The sequence below is a fragment of the Bufo bufo genome, chromosome 2 (assembly GCF_905171765.1).
Source record: "Bufo bufo chromosome 2, aBufBuf1.1, whole genome shotgun sequence".
Classification (NCBI taxonomy): domain Eukaryota; kingdom Metazoa; phylum Chordata; class Amphibia; order Anura; family Bufonidae; genus Bufo; species Bufo bufo.
The window spans coordinates 923,119-944,364 of record NC_053390.1 but is presented as its reverse complement, the minus strand read 5'-3'; the positions used below and the strand labels follow the sequence as shown (position 1 = coordinate 944,364).

The 21,246-nt window shown below is 44.2% G+C and overlaps 1 protein-coding gene across 2 annotated transcripts in view; it reads right to left on the bottom strand.

Moving 5' to 3' along the window:
- LOC120991287 overlaps positions 1 to 21,246 on the bottom strand; it is a 46,825-nt gene that overhangs the window by 15,594 nt on the left and 9,985 nt on the right. For both annotated transcript variants that reach the window (XM_040420130.1, XM_040420129.1), the window contains exons 6-7: positions 11,455 to 11,536; positions 11,238 to 11,387 (exon numbers count right to left, since the gene is read on the bottom strand). In XM_040420130.1, coding sequence (XP_040276064.1) covers positions 11,338 to 11,387; positions 11,455 to 11,536 — 132 coding nt within the window. In that variant the 3' untranslated portion in view covers positions 11,238 to 11,337. The remainder of the gene's footprint in view (positions 1 to 11,237; positions 11,388 to 11,454; positions 11,537 to 21,246) is intronic.

Sequence of the window (21,246 nt, the reverse complement as noted above, 5' to 3'; positions counted from 1 at the left end):
GTATAGCAGTGTACGGTATATATACAGTATACATATGGAGGAGATAACAGGGGGCGCGGTATAGCAGTGTACGGTATATATACAGTATACATATGGAGATAACAGGGGGTGCGGTATAGCAGTGTACGGTATATATACAGTATATTATACATATGGAGGAGATAACAGGGGCACGGTATAGCAGTGTACGGTATATATACAGTATACATATAGAGGAGATAACAGGGGCACGGTATAGCAGTGTACGGTATATATACAGTATACATATGGAGGAGATAACAGGGGGCACGGTATAGCAGTGTACGGTATATATACAGTACTAGCAGTGTACGGTATATATACTGTATATTATACATGGAGGAGATAAAGGGCGCGGTATAGCAGTGTCGGTATATATACAGTATACATATGGAGGAGATAACAGGGGGCGCGGTATAGCAGTGTACGTATATATACAGTATACATATGGAGGAGATAACAGGGGCACGGTAGCAGTGTACGGATATATACAGTATACATATGGAGGAGATAACAGGGGGCGCGGTATAGCAGTGTACGGTATATATACAGTATACATATGGAGGAGATAACAGGGGGCACGGTATAGCAGTGTCGGTATATATACAGTATACATATGGAGGAGATAACAGGGGGCGCGGTATACCAGTGTACGGTATATATACAGTATACATATGTGGAGATAACAGGGGCACGGTATAGCAGTGTACGGTATATACAGTACAGTATACATATGGAGGAGATAACAGGGGCACGGTATAGCAGTGTACGGTATATATACAGTACAGTATACATATGGAGGAGATAACAGGGGGCACGGTATAGCAGTGTACGGTATATAGTACAGTATACATATGGAGATAACAGGGGGCGCGGTATAGCAGTGTACGGTATATATACAGTATATTATACTATGGAGGAGATAACAGGGGCACGGTATAGCAGTGTACGGTATATATACAGTATACATATGGAGGAGATAACAGGGGCGCGGTATAGCAGTGTACGGTATATATACAGTATACATATGGAGATAACAGGGGGCGCGGTATAGCAGTGTACGGTATATATACAGTATACATATGGAGATAACAGGGGCACGGTATAGCAGTGTACGGTATATATACAGTATATAATATGGAGGAGATAACAGGGGGCGGTATAGCAGTGTATGGTATATACAGTAAACATATGGAGATAACAGGGGGCGCGGTATAGCAGTGTACGGTATATATACAGTATACATATAGAGGAGATAACAGGGGCGCGGTATAGCAGTGTACGGTATATATACAGTATACATATGGAGGAGATAACAGGGGCACGGTATAGCAGTGTACGGTATATATACAGTATACATATGGAGGAGATAACAGGGGCACGGTATAGCAGTGTACGGTATATACAGTATACATATAGAGGAGATAACAGGGGCACGGTATAGCAGTGTACGGTATATATACAGTAGTATCATATGGAGGAGATAACAGGGGCACGGTATAGCAGTGTACGGTATATATTACAGTATACATATGGAGATAACAGGGGGCGCGGTATAGCAGTGTACGGTATATATACAGTATACATATGGAGATAACAGGGGCACGGTATAGCAGTGTACGGTATATATACAGTATACATATGGAGGGAGATAACAGGGGCGCGGTATAGCAGTGTACGGTATATATACAGTATACATATGGAGGAGATAACAGGGGGCGCGGTATAGCAGTGTACGGTATATATACAGTATACATATGGAGGAGATAACAGGGGCACGGTATAGCAGTGTACGGTATATATACAGTATACATATGGAGGAGATAACAGGGGGCGCGGTATAGCAGTGTACGGTATATATACAGTATACATATGGAGGAGATAACAGGGGCACGGTATAGCAGTGTAAGGTATATTACAGTATAAATATGGAGGAGATAACAGGGGCGCGGTATAGCAGTGTACGGTATATATACAGTATACATATGGAGGAGATAACAGGGGCGCGGTATAGCAGTGTACGGTATATATACAGTATACATATAGAGGAGATAACAGGGGCCGGTATAGCAGTGTACGGTATATATACAGTATACATATGGAGGAGATAACAGGGGCACGGTATAGCAGTGTATGGTATATATACAGTATACATATGGAGGAGATAACAGGGGGCACGGTATAGCAGTGTACGGTATATATACAGTATACATATGGAGGAGATAACAGGGGGCGCGGTATAGCAGTGTACGGTATATATACAGTATACATATGGAGGAGATAACAGGGGCACGGTATAGCAGTGTACGGTATATATCAGTATACATATGGAGGAGATAACAGGGGCACGGTATAGCAGTGTACGGTATATATACAGTATACATGGAGGAGATAACAGGGGGCGTGGTATAGCAGTGTACGGTATATATACAGTATACATATGGAGGAGATACAGGGGGCGCGGTATAGCAGTGTACGGTATATATACAGTATACATATGGAGGAGATAACAGGGGGCGCGGTATAGCAGTGTATGGTATATATACAGTATACATATGGAGGAGATAACAGGGGGCGCGGTATAGCAGTGTATGGTATATACAGTATACATATGGAGATAACAGGGGGCGCGGTATAGCAGTGTACGGTATATATACAGTATATTATACATATGGAGGAGATAACAGGGGGCGCGGTATAGCAGTGTACGGTATATATACAGTATACATATGGAGATAACAGGGGGCGCGGTTATAGCAGTGTACGGTATATATACAGTATTATACATATGGAGGAGATAACAGGGGGCGCGGTATAGCAGTGTACGGTATATATACAGTATACATATAGAGGAGATAACAGGGGCACGGTATAGCAGTGTACGGTATATATACAGTATACATATAGAGGAGATAACAGGGGCACGGTATAGCAGTGTACGGTATATATACAGTATACATATAGAGGAGATAACAGGGGCACGGTATAGCAGTGTACGGTATATATACAGTATACATATGGAGGAGATAACAGGGGCATGGTATAGCAGTGTACGGTATATATACAGTATACATATGGAGGAGATAACAGGGGCGCGGTATAGCAGTGTACGGTATATATACAGTATACATATGGAGGAGATAACAGGGGCATGGTATAGCAGTGTACGGTATATATACAGTATACATATGGAGGAGATAACAGGGGGCGCGGTATAGCAGTGTACGGTATATATACAGTATACATATGGAGGAGATAACAGGGGACGGTATAGCAGTGTACGGTATATATACAGTATACATATGGAGGAGATAACAGGGGCACGGTATAGCAGTGTACGGTATATATACAGTATACATATGGAGGAGATAACAGGGGGCGCGGTATAGCAGTGTACGGTATATATACAGTATACATATGGAGGAGATAACAGGGGGCGCGGTATAGCAGTGTACGGTATATATACAGTATACATATGGAGGAGATAACAGGGGGCGCGGTATAGCAGTGTACGGTATATATACAGTATACATATAGAGGAGATAACAGGGGCACGGTATAGCAGTGTACGGTATATATACAGTATACATATGGAGGAGATAACAGGGGGCGCGGTATAGCAGTGTACGGTATATATACAGTATACATATGGAGGAGATAACAGGGGCACGGTATAGCAGTGTACGGTATATATACAGTATACATATGGAGGAGATAACAGGGGCACGGTATAGCAGTGTACGGTATATATACAGTATACATATGGAGGAGATAACAGGGGGCACGGTATAGCAGTGTACGGTATATAACAGTATACATATGGAGATAACAGGGGGTGCGGTATAGCAGTGTACGGTATATACAGTATACATATGGAGAGATAACAGGGGACGGTATAGCAGTGTACGGTATATTACAGTATACATATGGAGGAGATAACAGGGGCACGGTATAGCAGTGTACGGTATATATACAGTATACATATGGAGGAGATAACAGGGGCACGGTATAGCAGTGTACGGTATATATACAGTATACATATAGAGGAGATAACAGGGGCACGGTATAGCAGTGTACGGTATATATACAGTATACATATAGAGGAGATAACAGGGGCACGGTATAGCAGTGTACGGTATATATACAGTATACATATAGAGGAGATAACAGGGGGCACGGTATAGCAGTGTACGGTATATATACAGTATACATATGGAGGAGATAACAGGGGGCGCGGTATAGCAGTGTACGGTATATATACAGTATACATATGGAGGAGATAACAGGGGGCGCGGTATAGCAGTGTACGGTATATATACAGTATACATATAGAGGAGATAACAGGGGCACGGTATAGCAGTGTACGGTATATATACAGTATACATATGGAGGAGATAACAGGGGGCGCGGTATAGCAGTGTACGGTATATATACAGTATACATATAGAGGAGATAACAGGGGCACGGTATAGCAGTGTACGGTATATATACAGTATACATATGGAGGAGATAACAGGGGGCACGGTATAGCAGTGTACGGTATATATACAGTATACATATGGAGGAGATAACAGGGGGCGCGGTATAGCAGTGTACGGTATATAAACAGTATACATATGGAGATAACAGGGGGTGCGGTATAGCAGTGTACGGTATATATACAGTATATTATACATATGGAGGAGATAACAGGGGCACGGTATAGCAGTGTACGGTATATATACAGTATACATATGGAGAAAAGATAACAGGGGGCGAGCGGTATAGCAGTGTACGGTATATATACAGTATACATATGAGGAGATAACAGGGGCCGGTATAGCAAGTGTACGGTATATATACAGTATACATATAGAGGAGATAAACAGGGGCACGGTATAGCAGTGTACGGTATATATACAGTATACATATAGAGGAGATAACAGGGGCACGGTTATAGCAGTGTACGGTATATATACAGTATACATATAGAGGAGATAACAGGGGCACGGTATAGCAGTGTACGGTATATATACAGTATACATATGGAGGAGGATAACAGGGGCACGGTATAGCATGGTACGGTATAAGTACAGTATACATATGGAGGAGATAACAGGGGGCCGGTATAGCAGTGTACGGTATATATACAGTATACATATGGAGGAGATAACAGGGGGCGCGGTATAGCAGTGTACGTATATATACAGTAATACATATGGAGGAGATAACAGGGGCACGGTATAGCAGTGTACGGTATATATACAGTATACATATGTAAATAATAGAGGAGATAACAGGGGCGCGGTATAGCAGTGTACGGTATATATACAGTATACATATGGAGGAGATAACAGGGGCGGTATAGCAGTGTACGGTATATATACAGTACAGTATACATATGGAGGAGATAACAGGGGCACGGTATAGCAGTGTACAGTATATATACAGTACAGTATACATATGGAGGAGATAACAGGGGCACGGTATAGCAGTGTACGGTATATATACAGTATACATATGGAGGAGATAACAGGGGCACGGTATAGCAGTGTACGGTATATATACAGTATACATATGGAGATAACAGGGGCACGGTATAGCAGTGTACGGTATATATACAGTATACATATAGAGGAGATAACAGGGGCACGGTATAGCAGTGTACGGTATATATACAGTATACATATGGAGGAGATAACAGGGGCACGGTATAGCAGTGTACGGTATATATACAGTATACATATGGAGGAGATAACAGGGGCGCGGTATAGCAGTGTACGGTATATATACAGTATACATATAGAGGAGATAACAGGGGCACGGTATAGCAGTGTACGGTATATATACAGTACAGTATACATATGGAGGAGATAACAGGGGCACGGTATAGCAGTGTACGGTATATATACAGTACAGTATACATATGGAGGAGATAACAGGGGGCGCGGTATAGCAGTGTACGGTATATATACAGTATACATATGGAGATAACAGGGGGCGCGGTATAGCAGTGTACGGTATATATACAGTATATTATACATATGGAGGAGATAACAGGGGCACGGTATAGCAGTGTACGGTATATATACAGTATACATATGGAGGAGATAACAGGGGGCGCGGTATAGCAGTGTACGGTATATATACAGTATACATATGGAGGAGATAACAGGGGCACGGTATAGCAGTGTACGGTATATATACAGTATACATATGGAGGAGATAACAGGGGGCGCGGTATAGCAGTGTACGGTATATAACAGTATACATATTGAGGAGATAACAGGGGCACGGTATAGCAGTGTACGGTATATATACAGTATACATATGGAGGAGATAACAGGGGCGCGGTATAGCAGTGTACGGTATATATACAGTATACATATGGAGGAGATAACAGGGGGCGCGGTATAGCAGTGTACGGTATATAACAGTATACATATGGAGATAACAGGGGGCTGCGGTATAGCAGTGTACGGTATATATACAGTATATATACATATGGAGGAGATAACAGGGGCACGGTATAGCAGTGTACGGTATATATACAGTATACATATGGAGGAGATAACAGGGGCACGGTATAGCAGTGTACGGTATATATACAGTATACATATAGAGGAGATAACAGGGGCACGGTATAGCAGTGTACGGTATATATACAGTATACATATGAGGAGATAACAGGGGCACGGTATAGCAGTGTACGGTATATATACAGTATACATATAGAGGAGATAACAGGGGCACGGTATAGCAGTGTACGGTATATATACAGTATACATATGGAGGAGATAACAGGGGCACGGTATAGCAGTGTACGGTATATATACAGTATACATATGGAGGAGATAACAGGGGCGCGGTATAGCAGTGTACGGTATATATACAGTATACATATGGAGGAGATAACAGGGGCGCGGTATAGCAGTGTACGGTATATATACAGTATACATATGGAGGAGATAACAGGGGCACGGTATAGCAGTGTACGGTATATATACAGTATACATATAGAGGAGATAACAGGGGGCACGTATAGCAGTGTACGGTATATTACAGTATACATATGGAGGAGATAACAGGGGCACGGTATAGCAGTGTACGGTATATATACAGTATACATATGGAGGAGATAACAGGGGCACGGTATAGCAGTGTACGGTATATATACAGTATACATATGGAGGAGATAACAGGGGGCGCGGTATAGCAGTGTACGGTATATATACAGTATACATATGGAGATATCAGCGGGAGCAGACGGTATGCAAGTGTACGGTATATATACAGTATATTATACATATGGAGGAGATAACAGGGCACGGTTATAGGCAGTGTACGGTATATATACAGTATACATATGGAGGAGATAACAGGGGGCGCGGTATAGCAGTGTACGGTATATATACAGTATACATATGGAGATAACAGGGGCGCGGTATAGCAGTGTACGGTATATATACAGTATACATATGGAGGAGATAACAGGGGGCACGGTATAGCAGTGTACGGTATATATACAGTATACATATGGAGGAGATAACAGGGGCACGGTATATAGCAGTGTACGGTATATCATACAGTATACATATGGAGGAGATAACAGGGGCACGGTATAGCAGTGTACGGTATATATACAGTACAGTATACATATGGAGGAGATAACAGGGGCACGGTAATAGCAGTGTACGGTATATATACAGTATACATATGGAGGAGATAACAGGGGGCGCGGTATAGCAGTGTACGGTATATATACAGTATACATATGGAGGAGATAACAGGGGGCGCGGTATAGCAGTGTACGGTATATATACAGTATACATATAGAGGAGATAACAGGGGCACGGTATAGCAGTGTACGGTATATATACAGTATACATATGGAGGAGATAACAGGGGGCGCGGTATAGCAGTGTACGGTATATATACAGTATACATATAGAGGAGATAACAGGGGCACGGTATAGCAGTGTACGGTATATATACAGTATACATATGGAGGAGATAACAGGGGGCACGGTATAGCAGTGTACGGTATATATACAGTATACATATGGAGGAGATAACAGGGGGCGCGGTATAGCAGTGTACGGTATATAAACAGTATACATATGGAGATAACAGGGGGTGCGGTATAGCAGTGTACGGTATATATACAGTAATATACATATGGAGGAGATAACAGGGGCACGGTATAGCAGTGTACGGTATATATACAGTATACATATGGAGGAGATAACAGGGGCGCGGTATAGCAGTGTACGGTATATATACAGTATACATATGGAGGAGATAACAGGGGGCACGGTATAGCAGTGTACGGTATATATACAGTATACATATGGAGGAGATAACAGGGGCGCGGTATAGCAGTGTACGGTATATATACAGTACAGTATACATATGGAGGAGATAACAGGGGCTCGGTATAGCAGTGTACTGTATATATCAGTACAGTATACATATGGAGGAGATAACAGGGGGCTCGGTATAGCAGTGTACGGTATATATACAGTATACATATGGAGGAGATAACAGGGGCGCGGTATAGCAGTGTACGGTATATATACAGTATACATATGAGGAGATAACAGGGGGCACGGTTATAGCAGTGTACGGTATATATACAGTATACATATGGAGGAGATAACAGGGGGCGCGGTATAGCAGTGTACGGTATATATACAGTATACATATAGAGGAGATAACAGGGGGCGCGGTATAGCAGTGTACGGTATATATACAGTATACATATGGAGGAGATAACAGGGGGCGCGGTATAGCAGTGTACGGTATATATACAGTATACATATGGAGGAGATAACAGGGGCGCGGTATAGCAGTGTACGGTATATATACAGTACAGTATACATATGGAGGAGATAACAGGGGCACGGTATAGCAGTGTACAGTATATATACAGTACAGTATACATATGGAGGAGATAACAGGGGCACGGTATAGCAGTGTACGGTATATATACAGTATACATATGGAGGAGATAACAGGGGGCGCGGTATAGCAGTGTACGGTATATATACAGTATACATATGGAGATAACAGGGGCACGGTATAGCAGTGTACGGTATATATACAGTATACATATAGAGGAGATAACAGGGGCACGGTATAGCAGTGTACGGTATATATACAGTATACATATGGAGATAACAGGGGGCGCGGTATAGCAGTGTACGGTATATATACAGTATACATATGGAGGAGATAACAGGGGCGCGGTATAGCAGTGTACGGTATATATACAGTATACATATGGAGGAGATAACAGGGGCACGGTATAGCAGTGTACGGTATATATACAGTATACATATGGAGGAGATAACAGGGGGCGCGGTATAGCAGTGTACGGTATATATACAGTATACATATAGAGGAGATAACAGGGGCACGGTATAGCAGTGTACGGTATATATACAGTACAGTATACATATGGAGGAGATAACAGGGGCACGGTATAGCAGTGTACGGTATATATACAGTACAGTATACATATGGAGGAGATAACAGGGGGCGCGGTATAGCAGTGTACGGTATATATACAGTATACATATGGAGATAACAGGGGGCGCGGTATAGCAGTGTACGGTATATATACAGTATATTATACATATGGAGGAGATAACAGGGGCACGGTATAGCAGTGTACGGTATATATACAGTATACATATGGAGGAGATAACAGGGGCACGGTATAGCAGTGTACGGTATATATACAGTATACATATAGAGGAGATAACAGGGGCGCGGTATAGCAGTGTACGGTATATATACAGTATACATATGGAGGAGATAACAGGGGCACGGTATAGCAGTGTACGGTATATATACAGTATACATATGGAGGAGATAACAGGGGGCGCGGTATAGCAGTGTACGGTATATATACAGTATACATATGGAGATAACAGGGGGCGCGGTATAGCAGTGTACGGTATATATACAGTATACATATGGAGGAGATAACAGGGGGCGCGGTATAGCAGTGTACGGTATATATACAGTATACATATAGAGGAGATAACAGGGGCACGGTATAGCAGTGTACGGTATATATACAGTATACATATGGAGGAGATAACAGGGGCACGGTATTAGCAGTGTACGGTATATATTCAGTATACATATGGAGGAGATAACAGGGGCACGGTATAGCAGTGTACGGTATATATACAGTACAGTATACATATGGAGGAGATAACAGGGGGCGCGGTATAGCAGTGTACGGTATATATACAGTATACATATGGAGATAACAGGGGGCGCGGTATAGCAGTGTACGGTATATATACAGTATATTATACATATGGAGGAGATAACAGGGGCACGGTATAGCAGTGTACGGTATATATACAGTATACATATGGAGGAGATAACAGGGGGCGCGGTATAGCAGTGTACGGTATATATACAGTATACATATGGAGATAACAGGGGGCGCGGTATAGCAGTGTACGGTATATATACAGTATACATATAGAGGAGATAACAGGGGCACGGTATAGCAGTGTACGGTATATATACAGTATACATATGGAGGAGATAACAGGGGCACGGTATAGCAGTGTACGGTATATATACAGTATACATATGGAGGAGATAACAGGGGCACGGTATAGCAGTGTACGGTATATATACAGTACAGTATACATATGGAGGAGATAACAGGGGGCGCGGTATAGCAGTGTACGGTATATATACAGTATATTATACATATGGAGGAGATAACAGGGGCACGGTATAGCAGTGTACGGTATATATACAGTATACATATGGAGGAGATAACAGGGGCACGGTATAGCAGTGTACGGTATATATACAGTATACATATGGAGGAGATAACAGGGGCCCGGTATAGCAGTGTACGGTATATATACAGTATACATATGGAGGAGATAACAGGGGCGCGGTATAGCAGGTGTAACGGTATATATACAGTATACATATGGAGGAGATAAAACAGGGGGCGCGGTATAGCAGTGTACGGTATATATACAGTATACATATGGAGATAACAGGGGGCGCGGTTTAGCAGTGTACGGTATATATACAGTATACATATGGAGGAGATAACAGGGGGCGCGGTATAGCAGTGTACGGTATATATTACAGTATACATATGGAGGAGATAACAGGGGCACGGTATAGCAGTGTACGGTATATATACAGTATACATATGGAGGAGATAACAGGGGGCGCGGTATAGTACTCACATTATCGTGACTTATCATGGCTCCTCTCGGCTCTCCAGCTTCATCTGTGGAATAGATCACTGCACAGCACTGGTTTGGCTTCTGGTCGGCCATAATGTCATCAAGAGACGACTCGTCCCCCTCCGAGCCCAGATCTAGTAACTGGTTCCACTGAAACAGAGATGTAGAATGACTTTCTGCATGTACCTTGTGGGGCCCTAGGGCGCGGGGCACTTACGGTGTACACTCCAGGGCACGGCTCCATTACTGGTCCCTCTCCATTGCACCATTGCCTTCAGTTTCGGCAGCTTGTTTTTTATCTGCAGAAATAATTGCCGGTTACACGTCAGACATTGTTCTGCGTGAGGTGACCACGGTCAGCCAATAATATTCAGCACTGAAGACAAGAACGATATCCACACAAAATGGTAAATATTCTATAAAAGGTCATCCCCGAATGAAGGAGCATCGCCTCCATCCCCGCTCAATGCCTACCGCAGCTTGTGCCATTGCTGAAGATTCAATGTCTGATCGCCACTTCTAGTGATGAGCGAATCCAAGCATCTGAAGTGGAAGTCGATCCAAAAGTTTAGGAATAATTCAATTTACAAACTAATCCGAATTTCCTCACACTTTATGGTAATTAATAACTTTTCCCCGATCACGTTACAAAGTTAATACGTGAAAAAAAAAAAAAAAAACACAAGTCCATGAAGTTCAACCAAGGAATGGGGGGGGGACGTGAATCCCAGAAGGAAGAGAGACTCTGATTGCTACACATTTTATAAGCATTAATGTCACTTAAGAATTCATCTAAACCCTTGTATAATAAACCTGACCCCTGTACCTCTGGTGACCAGGTCCGGAGGTGACTGCTCCACAGATCTACAGCTCTTACAGTAAAGAAGCCTTGTATAATCCTGTCCCCTGTTCCTGCTGTGACCACGTCCTGAGGTGTCTATTCCACAGATTCACTGTAGAACACTGTGCCTTGCAGTCTGCTGTGGTCTTACAATCACTGCACACCTCACTTATTTGGGATGTCACGGGGCCAAAACTGCCCAAATAACTCCAGTATCAGCCTTACAGGTCGATGTTAGCGCCAGGTATAAAGAACTGTGCAGAGGCCTAAGATCCTACTATAGCGTGAAAGAGCGCACTCCTGTTACACCGCCGTCAGCTGATCCCACATAGATGTCTACAGAACCTGCTCTATTAACCCCTTATACAAGTAGAGCCCCCGACAGAGCGGAGAGGGGGTCAGCAGTAAGGTTGTGGTGACGTCACTGATTATTTTGTCCTTCCTCTGATCCATCAGAACAATAAACCACAAAAATCAGGATCCTATCTTCATCCTTCACTTGGTCAGCAATCCGTATCGCTAAAGCCAAAAAAACAAAACACAGGAGTGGATCCAAAACAGAGATGAGACGTGAATGGAATATTTGCATGTCTCCTGTGTTTTGTACCCACTCCTGCTTTTGGCCACCAAATCATAAGCCAATCCTAAGGCCTTACAGCTGCTACAGACGGGATCTGTTGTGAGTCTCATTTTTCCTTCCTTCTGACAGATCAGAAGAAGGGTCAAATAAATGATGATGTCAGTCAGGCCAAAAAGGCAAAATAGTGGCCCAGTCATGAAGTGGGGAGGGTGGGACCAGCATGAGGAGACCACAGAGTGGCACAGTGACAGTGGGGGGCAATACCAGTACCAGCTGCTGAAGATGGTGGGTGGCAGTAGGAGCACCTGGCAGCAGGTGTGGCATCAGGCGGGTGGCAGCATCAGAGTAGTAGCTGAGGCAGGTAGCCAGAAGAAACCGGTCTCTTGACAAAGTTTAGGTGTGGCACCATGGATGATCTAGTCTGATGCATCAGGCATTGGAGTTTGAAAATCCTGGCTGATCCACGCCTGATTCATCTTCACAAAAGGTTAGTTTCTACACATTTTGGGTGGACAGGCGAGTTCTCCTTGGGGTAACTATGGCCCCCGCCGCACAAAACACCCACTCTGATGCCACTCTGCTGGCCGGGCAGGAAAGCTTATCCAGGGCAAACTCGGCCAGTTGCGGCCACAAATAGAGTTTGACTGCCCAGTAGTCCAGGGCAGGGATGTGGGGTGGCAGGGTGCAGTCCAAGTATGCCACAACCTGCTGGTTCAGGTTCTGCTCTATGTCTTGCTGCTGCTGGTGAGTAGTTTCTTCACTATGCGGGTGAAGAAAACTGCTAATCAGCGACTGTAGACTTAAGTTAGGGTTATTCACTTTAGAAAAAAGACGACTGAGGGGAGATCTAATTACTATGTATAAATATATCAGGGGTCAGTACAGAGATCCCTCCCATCAGCTATTTATCCCCAGGACTGTGACTGTGACGAGGGGACATCCTCTGCGTCTGGAGGAAAGAAGGTTTGTACACAAACATAGAAGAGGATTCTTTACGGTAAGAGCAGTGAGACTATGGAACTCTCTGCCTGAGGAGGTGGTGATGGTGAGTACAATAAAGGAATTCAAGCAAGAGGGGCCTGGATGTGTTTCTAGAGCGTAATAATATTACAGGCTATGGCTACTAGAGAGGGGTCGTTGATCCAGGGAGTTATTCTGATTGGAGTCGGGAAGAAATTTTTTATTCCCCTAAAGTGGAGAAAATTGGCTTCTACCTCACAGGGTTTTTTGCCTTCCTCTGGATCAACTTGCAGGATAACAGGCCGAACTGGATGGACAAATGTCTTTTTTCGGCCTTATGTACTATGTTACTAAGTTGCTGCTGATTGCGCTGGTACTGCTCCTGCCCCTCCACCCCCTTCCCCCCTCATCAGCCATGACAGTGGAACGTGAGAGCAGAGTGCCACCTTGGTCGGAACTGCTTGAGGATGGGCGATGGCACATCGGTAGCGGCCAACTGACTACATAGGATGTCTCGATAGTAGTTCAGTTTGTCCTCCCCTTCAGCAGGTGAAAAAAAGGCCCCGATTTTGGACCAGTAGCGAGACGCTAACATGGCGGAGAGCCAGTAGTCATCCCTCTGCCGAATGGTGACAATTCGTCTGTCACTATGCAAGCAACTGAGCATGCATCGGACCATTTGCCCAAGTACTCGGAGGGACTCACTGCCTCCATCTCCACTGCATACTTCCATGGTGCGTCTGGGTCATCTGCATTGTCTTCCTCATCGCCCTGTAGCTCCTCCGGCTGCTCCTCCTCTCCTTTCCTCCCACATTGGAGGACAAGCAATGTCCTCCTCCTCCAGTTCAGCCCCCACAGGGCTTATGTGGCCATGAGATGTAGTCGCCACGTCCTCTGACCAGCCAGATTTAGCAGCATCTGTTCCAGGACATGAATCAGTGGAATGACATTGTTCATCCCGTAGTCCTGGCGACTGACAAATAACGTGGCCTCCTAAAGGGGCCCAAGCAAACGGCAGGTGTCACGCATGAGCTGCCACCTGCTGACATCAAAGTTACACACTAGAGTACTCCTATCCGCTTGCATCATCAAGAAATTGTTAATGGCCTTTCTCTGTTCATATAGTCGGTCCAACATATGGAGGGTGGAATTCCAACGGGTGGAAACGTCACATATCAGCCTATGTTGGGGGACGCCGTTCTGCCGCTCAAGGAGGGTGTGCTTGGGGGTGTACGAGTGGCTGAAGGGCATGCAAAGTTTCCTGGCCATTTTCAGCATGTCTTGCAGATGGGTGGAAGACTTCAGGAACTGCTTGACAGCCAGATTGAACACATGTGCCATGCAGGGCGCATGGCTCAGCCCTCCTTGATGCAGCACCATTGGTAGGTAAAATGGTTAAAATCACATTCAAAAGTAAAACCATACATATAATAGCCTATGCCTCAAAAGGGATGGACGTCTGGGATAGCCGATAGAGCCAGAGACATTTTAATCCTCTCCAGAGTAAGTTCATTCAATGTTCTTTGAAAGGATACTCTAGTGGTTCAATGGTCTATATTAGAAAAAGGGCACGTCTCCCACAAATGAGAAGCCACTTATTATCACACAATTGTAAACAAACGATCTTATATAATTAAGAAAGTCCGGACTCTGTTTCAACAGATAGCTGTATGTTTTGTATATAAAAGCGATATCACACTTCATGGAGGTAGGTAGATAATTATTACCTTCTCTAGTTTTCAGATTTTTGGCTCAATTACATACCAGACGCCGATTCCCTATTCCGCTACCATGTTATTTATCCTGGTACGCTCGCCGGCGTGTCACGTGGTTTGCAGGAGGATCTCAACGTGTGTCTCGTAGCAGGGTATCGTGGGAGTTGATGCCGTAAGTCTGTTAAGAATATTTGTGGTATTTGGAGCGCTCCAGTTGTTCAAATATTTAGTTGGTCTATGCAGTCATCTGTGTAGAGGCCTCTTCTTACTGTTGATTTAATGGGAGTAAGTAGCTTTCACGCCAGACGCGTTTCGGGGACCTCTTTCCCCTTCCTCAGTGGCAGCTCTATTTATAGACTGCCTGGATTAACCAAAAAAACTGGTTGGGATTGATCTTAGGATTCGGCTTCTTTTTCATAGTATGCGATTTGCATGCGGTTTTGTTGCGTTTTTTGCATATAATATGTATCACAGCTAGTATTTGTTGCCCAATAAAAAGAAAAGCTATATCACATTGCTATAATTCAAAAAAGGGAAGAAAAGGAGGTGTCCATCTGTACATAAGGCTAATTCTATTTGCTCTATATGGAATTAGTCATCCAATTAAATAAACAAATCTATTATTACACAGAGAATAAAATAATGGACAATTGATAATAAAATGGTACGTAATACACAAAATCTAAATAAAATCGAATAGCTTCTAGAAAAAGATACATAATAGTATGGTGGAAAAAATTGGGGGAAGGGGAAGGGACATTTCTATGTTTATGATTATTCATAGATCATAATATGTACACGTCTGTGTCATAGTAGAAGGTCAGTCAATACACGATGAGTAGGGCTATTATATGTATGGTTTTACTTTTGACTGTGATTTTAACCATTTTACCTACCAATAAATGTTTATGATTATTTAATGCAATATACGGTGATCTGCCCACCAATAACACATTTAGAGTGCCAGTCCATATTCCAAACATTTTTTACAAAACTTTTTTCCTGTAAGGGTGAAACAGTGTAGGAGACTAGAGCACCTATCCCTTGATCACATAGGAGTGAGCTATTCCTATCAATTTCAACCAGGAACCACATTTACCCAGTGGACCGTAAAGGACATGTACAGTGCCTTACAAAAGTATTCACCCCCACTTTACTTTTTTCATATTTTGTTACTTTAAAGCCTTAAGTTCAATGTTTTGTTAATCTGAATTCTATGTGATGGATCAGAACACAATAGTCTAAGTCGGTGAAGTGAAATGAGAAAAATATATATAAATAAAACGGTTTAGAAATAGAAAACAGAAATTGTCCTGTGCGTATGTATTTACCCCCTTTGTTAGGAAGCCCATAAAAAGCTCTGGTGCAACCAATTACCTTCAGAAGTCACATGATTAGTGACATGATGTCCCCTGTGTGCAATCTAAGTGTCACATGATCTGTCATTACATATACACACACCAGAGGCTGCAACACCTAAGCCAGAGGCATCACTGACCGAACACTGCCATGAAGACCGAGGAACTCTCCAAACAAGGAAGGGACAATGTTGTGGAGAAGTAAAAAAGTCAGGGTTAGGTTATAAAAATACCCAAATCTTTGATGATCTCCAGGAGCACCATTAAATCTATCATAACCAAATGGAAAGAACATGACACAACAGCAAACCTGCCAAGAGACGGCCGCCCACCAAAACTGACGGACCGGGCAAGGAGGGCATTAATCCAAGAGGCAGCACAGAGACCTGAGGTGACCCTGGAGGAGCTGCAGAGTTCCACAGCAGAGACTGGAGGATCTGTACATAGGACGACAATAAGCCGTACACTCTATAGAGTTGGGGTTTATGGCAGAGCGGCCAGAAGAAGCCATTACTGTCAGCTACAAACAATAAGGCGCGTTGTGAGGTTGTGAAAAGGCCTGTGGGAGACTCCAAAATGTATGGAGGAAGGGGCTCTGGTCTGAGGAGACTAAAACTGAACTTTTCAGCCATCAAAGAAAACGCTATGTCTGGGGCAAACCCAACACATCCCCCAAAGAGCACCATCCCCACAGTGAGACCTGGTGGTGGCAGCATCATACTGAGGGGACTGGGAAACTGGTCAGAGCTGAGGGAAAGATGGACTGTGCTAAATACAGGGATATTCTTCAGCAGAACCTGTCCCACTCTGTGTGTGATCTGAGGCTAGGACGGAGGCTCACCTTCCAGCAGGACAATGACCCCAAACACACGGCTAAAGCAACACCTGGGTGGTTTAAGGGGAAACATGTAAATGTGTTGGAATGGCAGAGTCACAGCCCAGACCTCAATCCAATAGAAGATCTGTGGTCAGACGTAAAGATCGCTGTTCACAAGCGGAAACATCCGACCTGAAGGAGCCGGAGCCGTTCTGCAAGGAGGAACGGGCAACAATCCCAGCGGTCAGATGTGGCAACTGCTCATAGAGACTTATCCAGAGCGACTTGGAGCTGTGATTGCCGCAGAAGGGGCTCTACAAAGTACTGACTTGGGTGAATAGTTATGCACTTTCCTTTTTTTGTTATTTTGTCCTATTTGTTGTTTGCTTCACAATCTTTAAAATTGTCGGCATGTTCTGTAAATAAAATGATGCAAATCCTCAAACAATCCATGTTAATTCCAGGTTGTGAGGCACCAAAATACAAAAAAAAGTCAAGGGGGGTGAATACTTTTGCAAGGCACTGTGTTGTCCTTGACTGTAGTTACAGCTCCACACGTCGGCGCTGCCGTGTACTTTGGCAGGCAGACAGGCTTCAGGACTGGCCCACCTTCAGTTCTATATGTTTGCAGAGCTGGTACTGCCTTTTTTGCAAAGTAGTAACGGCTTGGGACTCTCCACCTCGGCTCGGCACAAGCCATCGGTTCTCTGAAAGGTGCAGAGTCCACTACTTGGAAAGGGAGGGACTGCAGTATCAGCAACTTGGCTAGGAGCACGTTCAGCTTCTGCGCCATTGTCTCTTGGCAATTGCTTCGGTGATCGATTGCTGACGGAATGACTGACTAGGAGTAGAAGGGCGAGGAGCAGGAGCATCAAGACCAGCAGATTGGAAGGACAGACAGTTCCCTTTGGCTGAGGTGGTGGAGCCTTGACGGCATGAAATTGGGTGCGTGCCACTGGGTGATGCAACGGTTGCTGCGGCAGGCTGGACCACCACATCAGAGCCACAGTTCTCCCAGGCCACTTTATGGTGATGCAGGGTCGTGGTGCCAACATTGGCACCCTGGCCACGCTTCACCTTCTGCCCAGAAATTCGGCAAATGGCCATGTTCAACTCCTCCGGCGGCCTAACAAAAAATTGTCACATCGATGAGTATATAATTTCCACCCTTCCCCCCCCCAACACTCCGCACTGACTGCTACCGCTGCCTCCGTGAATCCCTGCACCGCTAATTTCCGGGCAGGTAGGCTCCTGCGAAGCGGGTGGTCTACCCCAGGCACGTTTGGCTCCTGATCTTCCACTGCTGCCACTCTGCTGACTCACGGCCACGCGGCCACCCTGCTGGCTCAAGCTGCCACCATCTTCTCATGATGATTAAGCCCCTTCTTCACCCGGCTCCCAAGTGAGATTGGCTACATCATCCGCTATTGTCTGCACATCACCGATGTCCCCCTCATCGGTCTCAGGGCCAGGAACTTGACTGCTCACATCACCTGCTCCCACGCGACTCATCACTACTTGCCCGCCTCCCGGAGGAAGCTGTGGAGGTCTCCTCTAGATCTTGGATGGCCAGTAGCTACTGACTGTAGCTCGTCCTCGCTGTATAGTGGAGCTGAGCCCACAGCATATAACACTTCTCTGGCTGAGGGAACAGAAAAGGACAGAGGCATGTTGGGGCACAGGGCTTGCTCCTGGGCCATGCCAACTAAGTGTAGTGTCAGAGGAATCCACCGACTCTTGGGCGGGGGTGTCTGATGGCACTTGAGATGAAGTCAAAGTCAGAGTCAACCATTCAAGCACTGCTGGGTTGCTGGTCAAGACACGACCGTTAGACGACACCGGGAGCTCAGGCCTCTCGCTACGACTCCTGCTGCTACCCCCCCCCCCCCCCCTTCTTCTGCTACTATTTTTGCCTGTGACAAAAATTTTGGCCACTGCCCATTCCCTTTGAAGGACCTGTCACCTGTCTTACATACTGTTTAATAAAAGTAAATTAAAATACACCCCAAAAAAGGCTGTAGTACAAAGTAACTTCCCCGCAGAACAGCCATTAAGACATTTTTCTGATTAATGACCCCCCCCCAAAACAAAAATTTAAAAAGTATTTGTTATTAATACACCCCAAAAAAAGAAACAATTCACCGCAGAACAGCTAATAGAACGTACGCATCTCTCCCATTAATGGCTGTAGCACAATGTAACTTTGCTGCTTAACGGCAATTATGACTTTTCTTTTTTCCTATTAATACAGCCCCCCAAGAAATAGAAATGGTGCCATTAATCCCATCCTTGATATCAATTAGAGAACCCAGCACTGAACCCTGGGGTCACCACTTATAACCTGGGACCAGTCTGACTAGAAATCATTGACCACAACTCTGGACACAGTCCTTCAGCCAGTTTTCATTCCAATTATACAAACTATATACTTTCCAAGCCTTTAGACCTTATTTTACCCATTGAACGTCTAGGAGGGACAGGATCAAAAGCCTCTTTAAAATCCAGAAACTCTACATCCACAGCCGCCCCTCTGTCCAGGCTTCTACTCACCTCCTCATAAAAAACAAAAATCAGATTGGTCTGACAACTTCTGTCCTTGGTAAACCCATGCTGATTATCAATTATATTATTTACAGTCACATACTCCTGTATATAGTCCCTTAAGAGTCCTTCAAACATTTTCCCACAAAAGACGTTAAACTAACTGGTCTATAATTACCTGTAGAGGACCTAGATCCTTTTTGTAATATGGCCACCACATTTGCCTTGCGCCAGTCACTTGGCACTTAGCTTGGACCAGAGCGACAGTTAGCCAGTTGAGTAGATTACTGGATGTGCCAACAGCCCTGGCTCCACCAATAGCAGCTCCTTTCTCTTTTCTATATACAGAGCTAAAAAGCCCATTTAGTAACTCTGCCTTTTCCTCAGTTTCAGTGACTGACCCCCTTTATCATTATTTATCTTCTTTTTTTTTTTTTAGCATTTATATATTTAAAGAATTTTTGGGGATTTGTTTTGCTGTTAGTTTTGTTTTTTGGCAAATTCTCCTTTTTACAAATTTTATTAAGCTCTTTGTAAATTTCACAACTCTATAAAACCATCACCCCCCCCCCACTCCCCCCCCACTCTCTATTTTACTTTGAGCTGAGCATAGGAAATCACATGGCAAGCCATCTTCCACGAGATAGTGGCACATATACATATATATTTTTTTTTTCAGACACTGTAGGGAGTGCATAGGGAGACTGCAGGGGCAGTGCAGGCTCTGTGTAATCGCCCTGTGCATCTTGGTACACTGCTGTGCCATTCAGAATTCATCTTAATATATTTTTACTTTGTGTCAGACAGTCTTAACAGGCGGTCTAATATATTTCAGTTTATCTTATTCAATTGAGAGTTAATTGTTCTGTTATACATGGACTTACTGTGCGCAGACTCAGGCCTCATGCACACGACCAAAATATATAACACATGTCCTATTCTTGCGGACAAGAATAGGCATTTCTACAATGGGCCACCTGTTCTGTTCCGCAAATTGCGGAAGGCACACTGGCAGCTTCTGCGTTTTGCGGATCCGCAATTTGCAATACACCCGTTTTAGGTGTAGAAAATGGTCTAAATCTATGTCAGCTAGTGATCTGGCTTACATTTAGACAGGCGGTGGATACACCGAAGCTATATAGAGGCCAGCACTTCTACATAACTTAGGCGCAGCCACCACCAGCAAAAATGGGTATT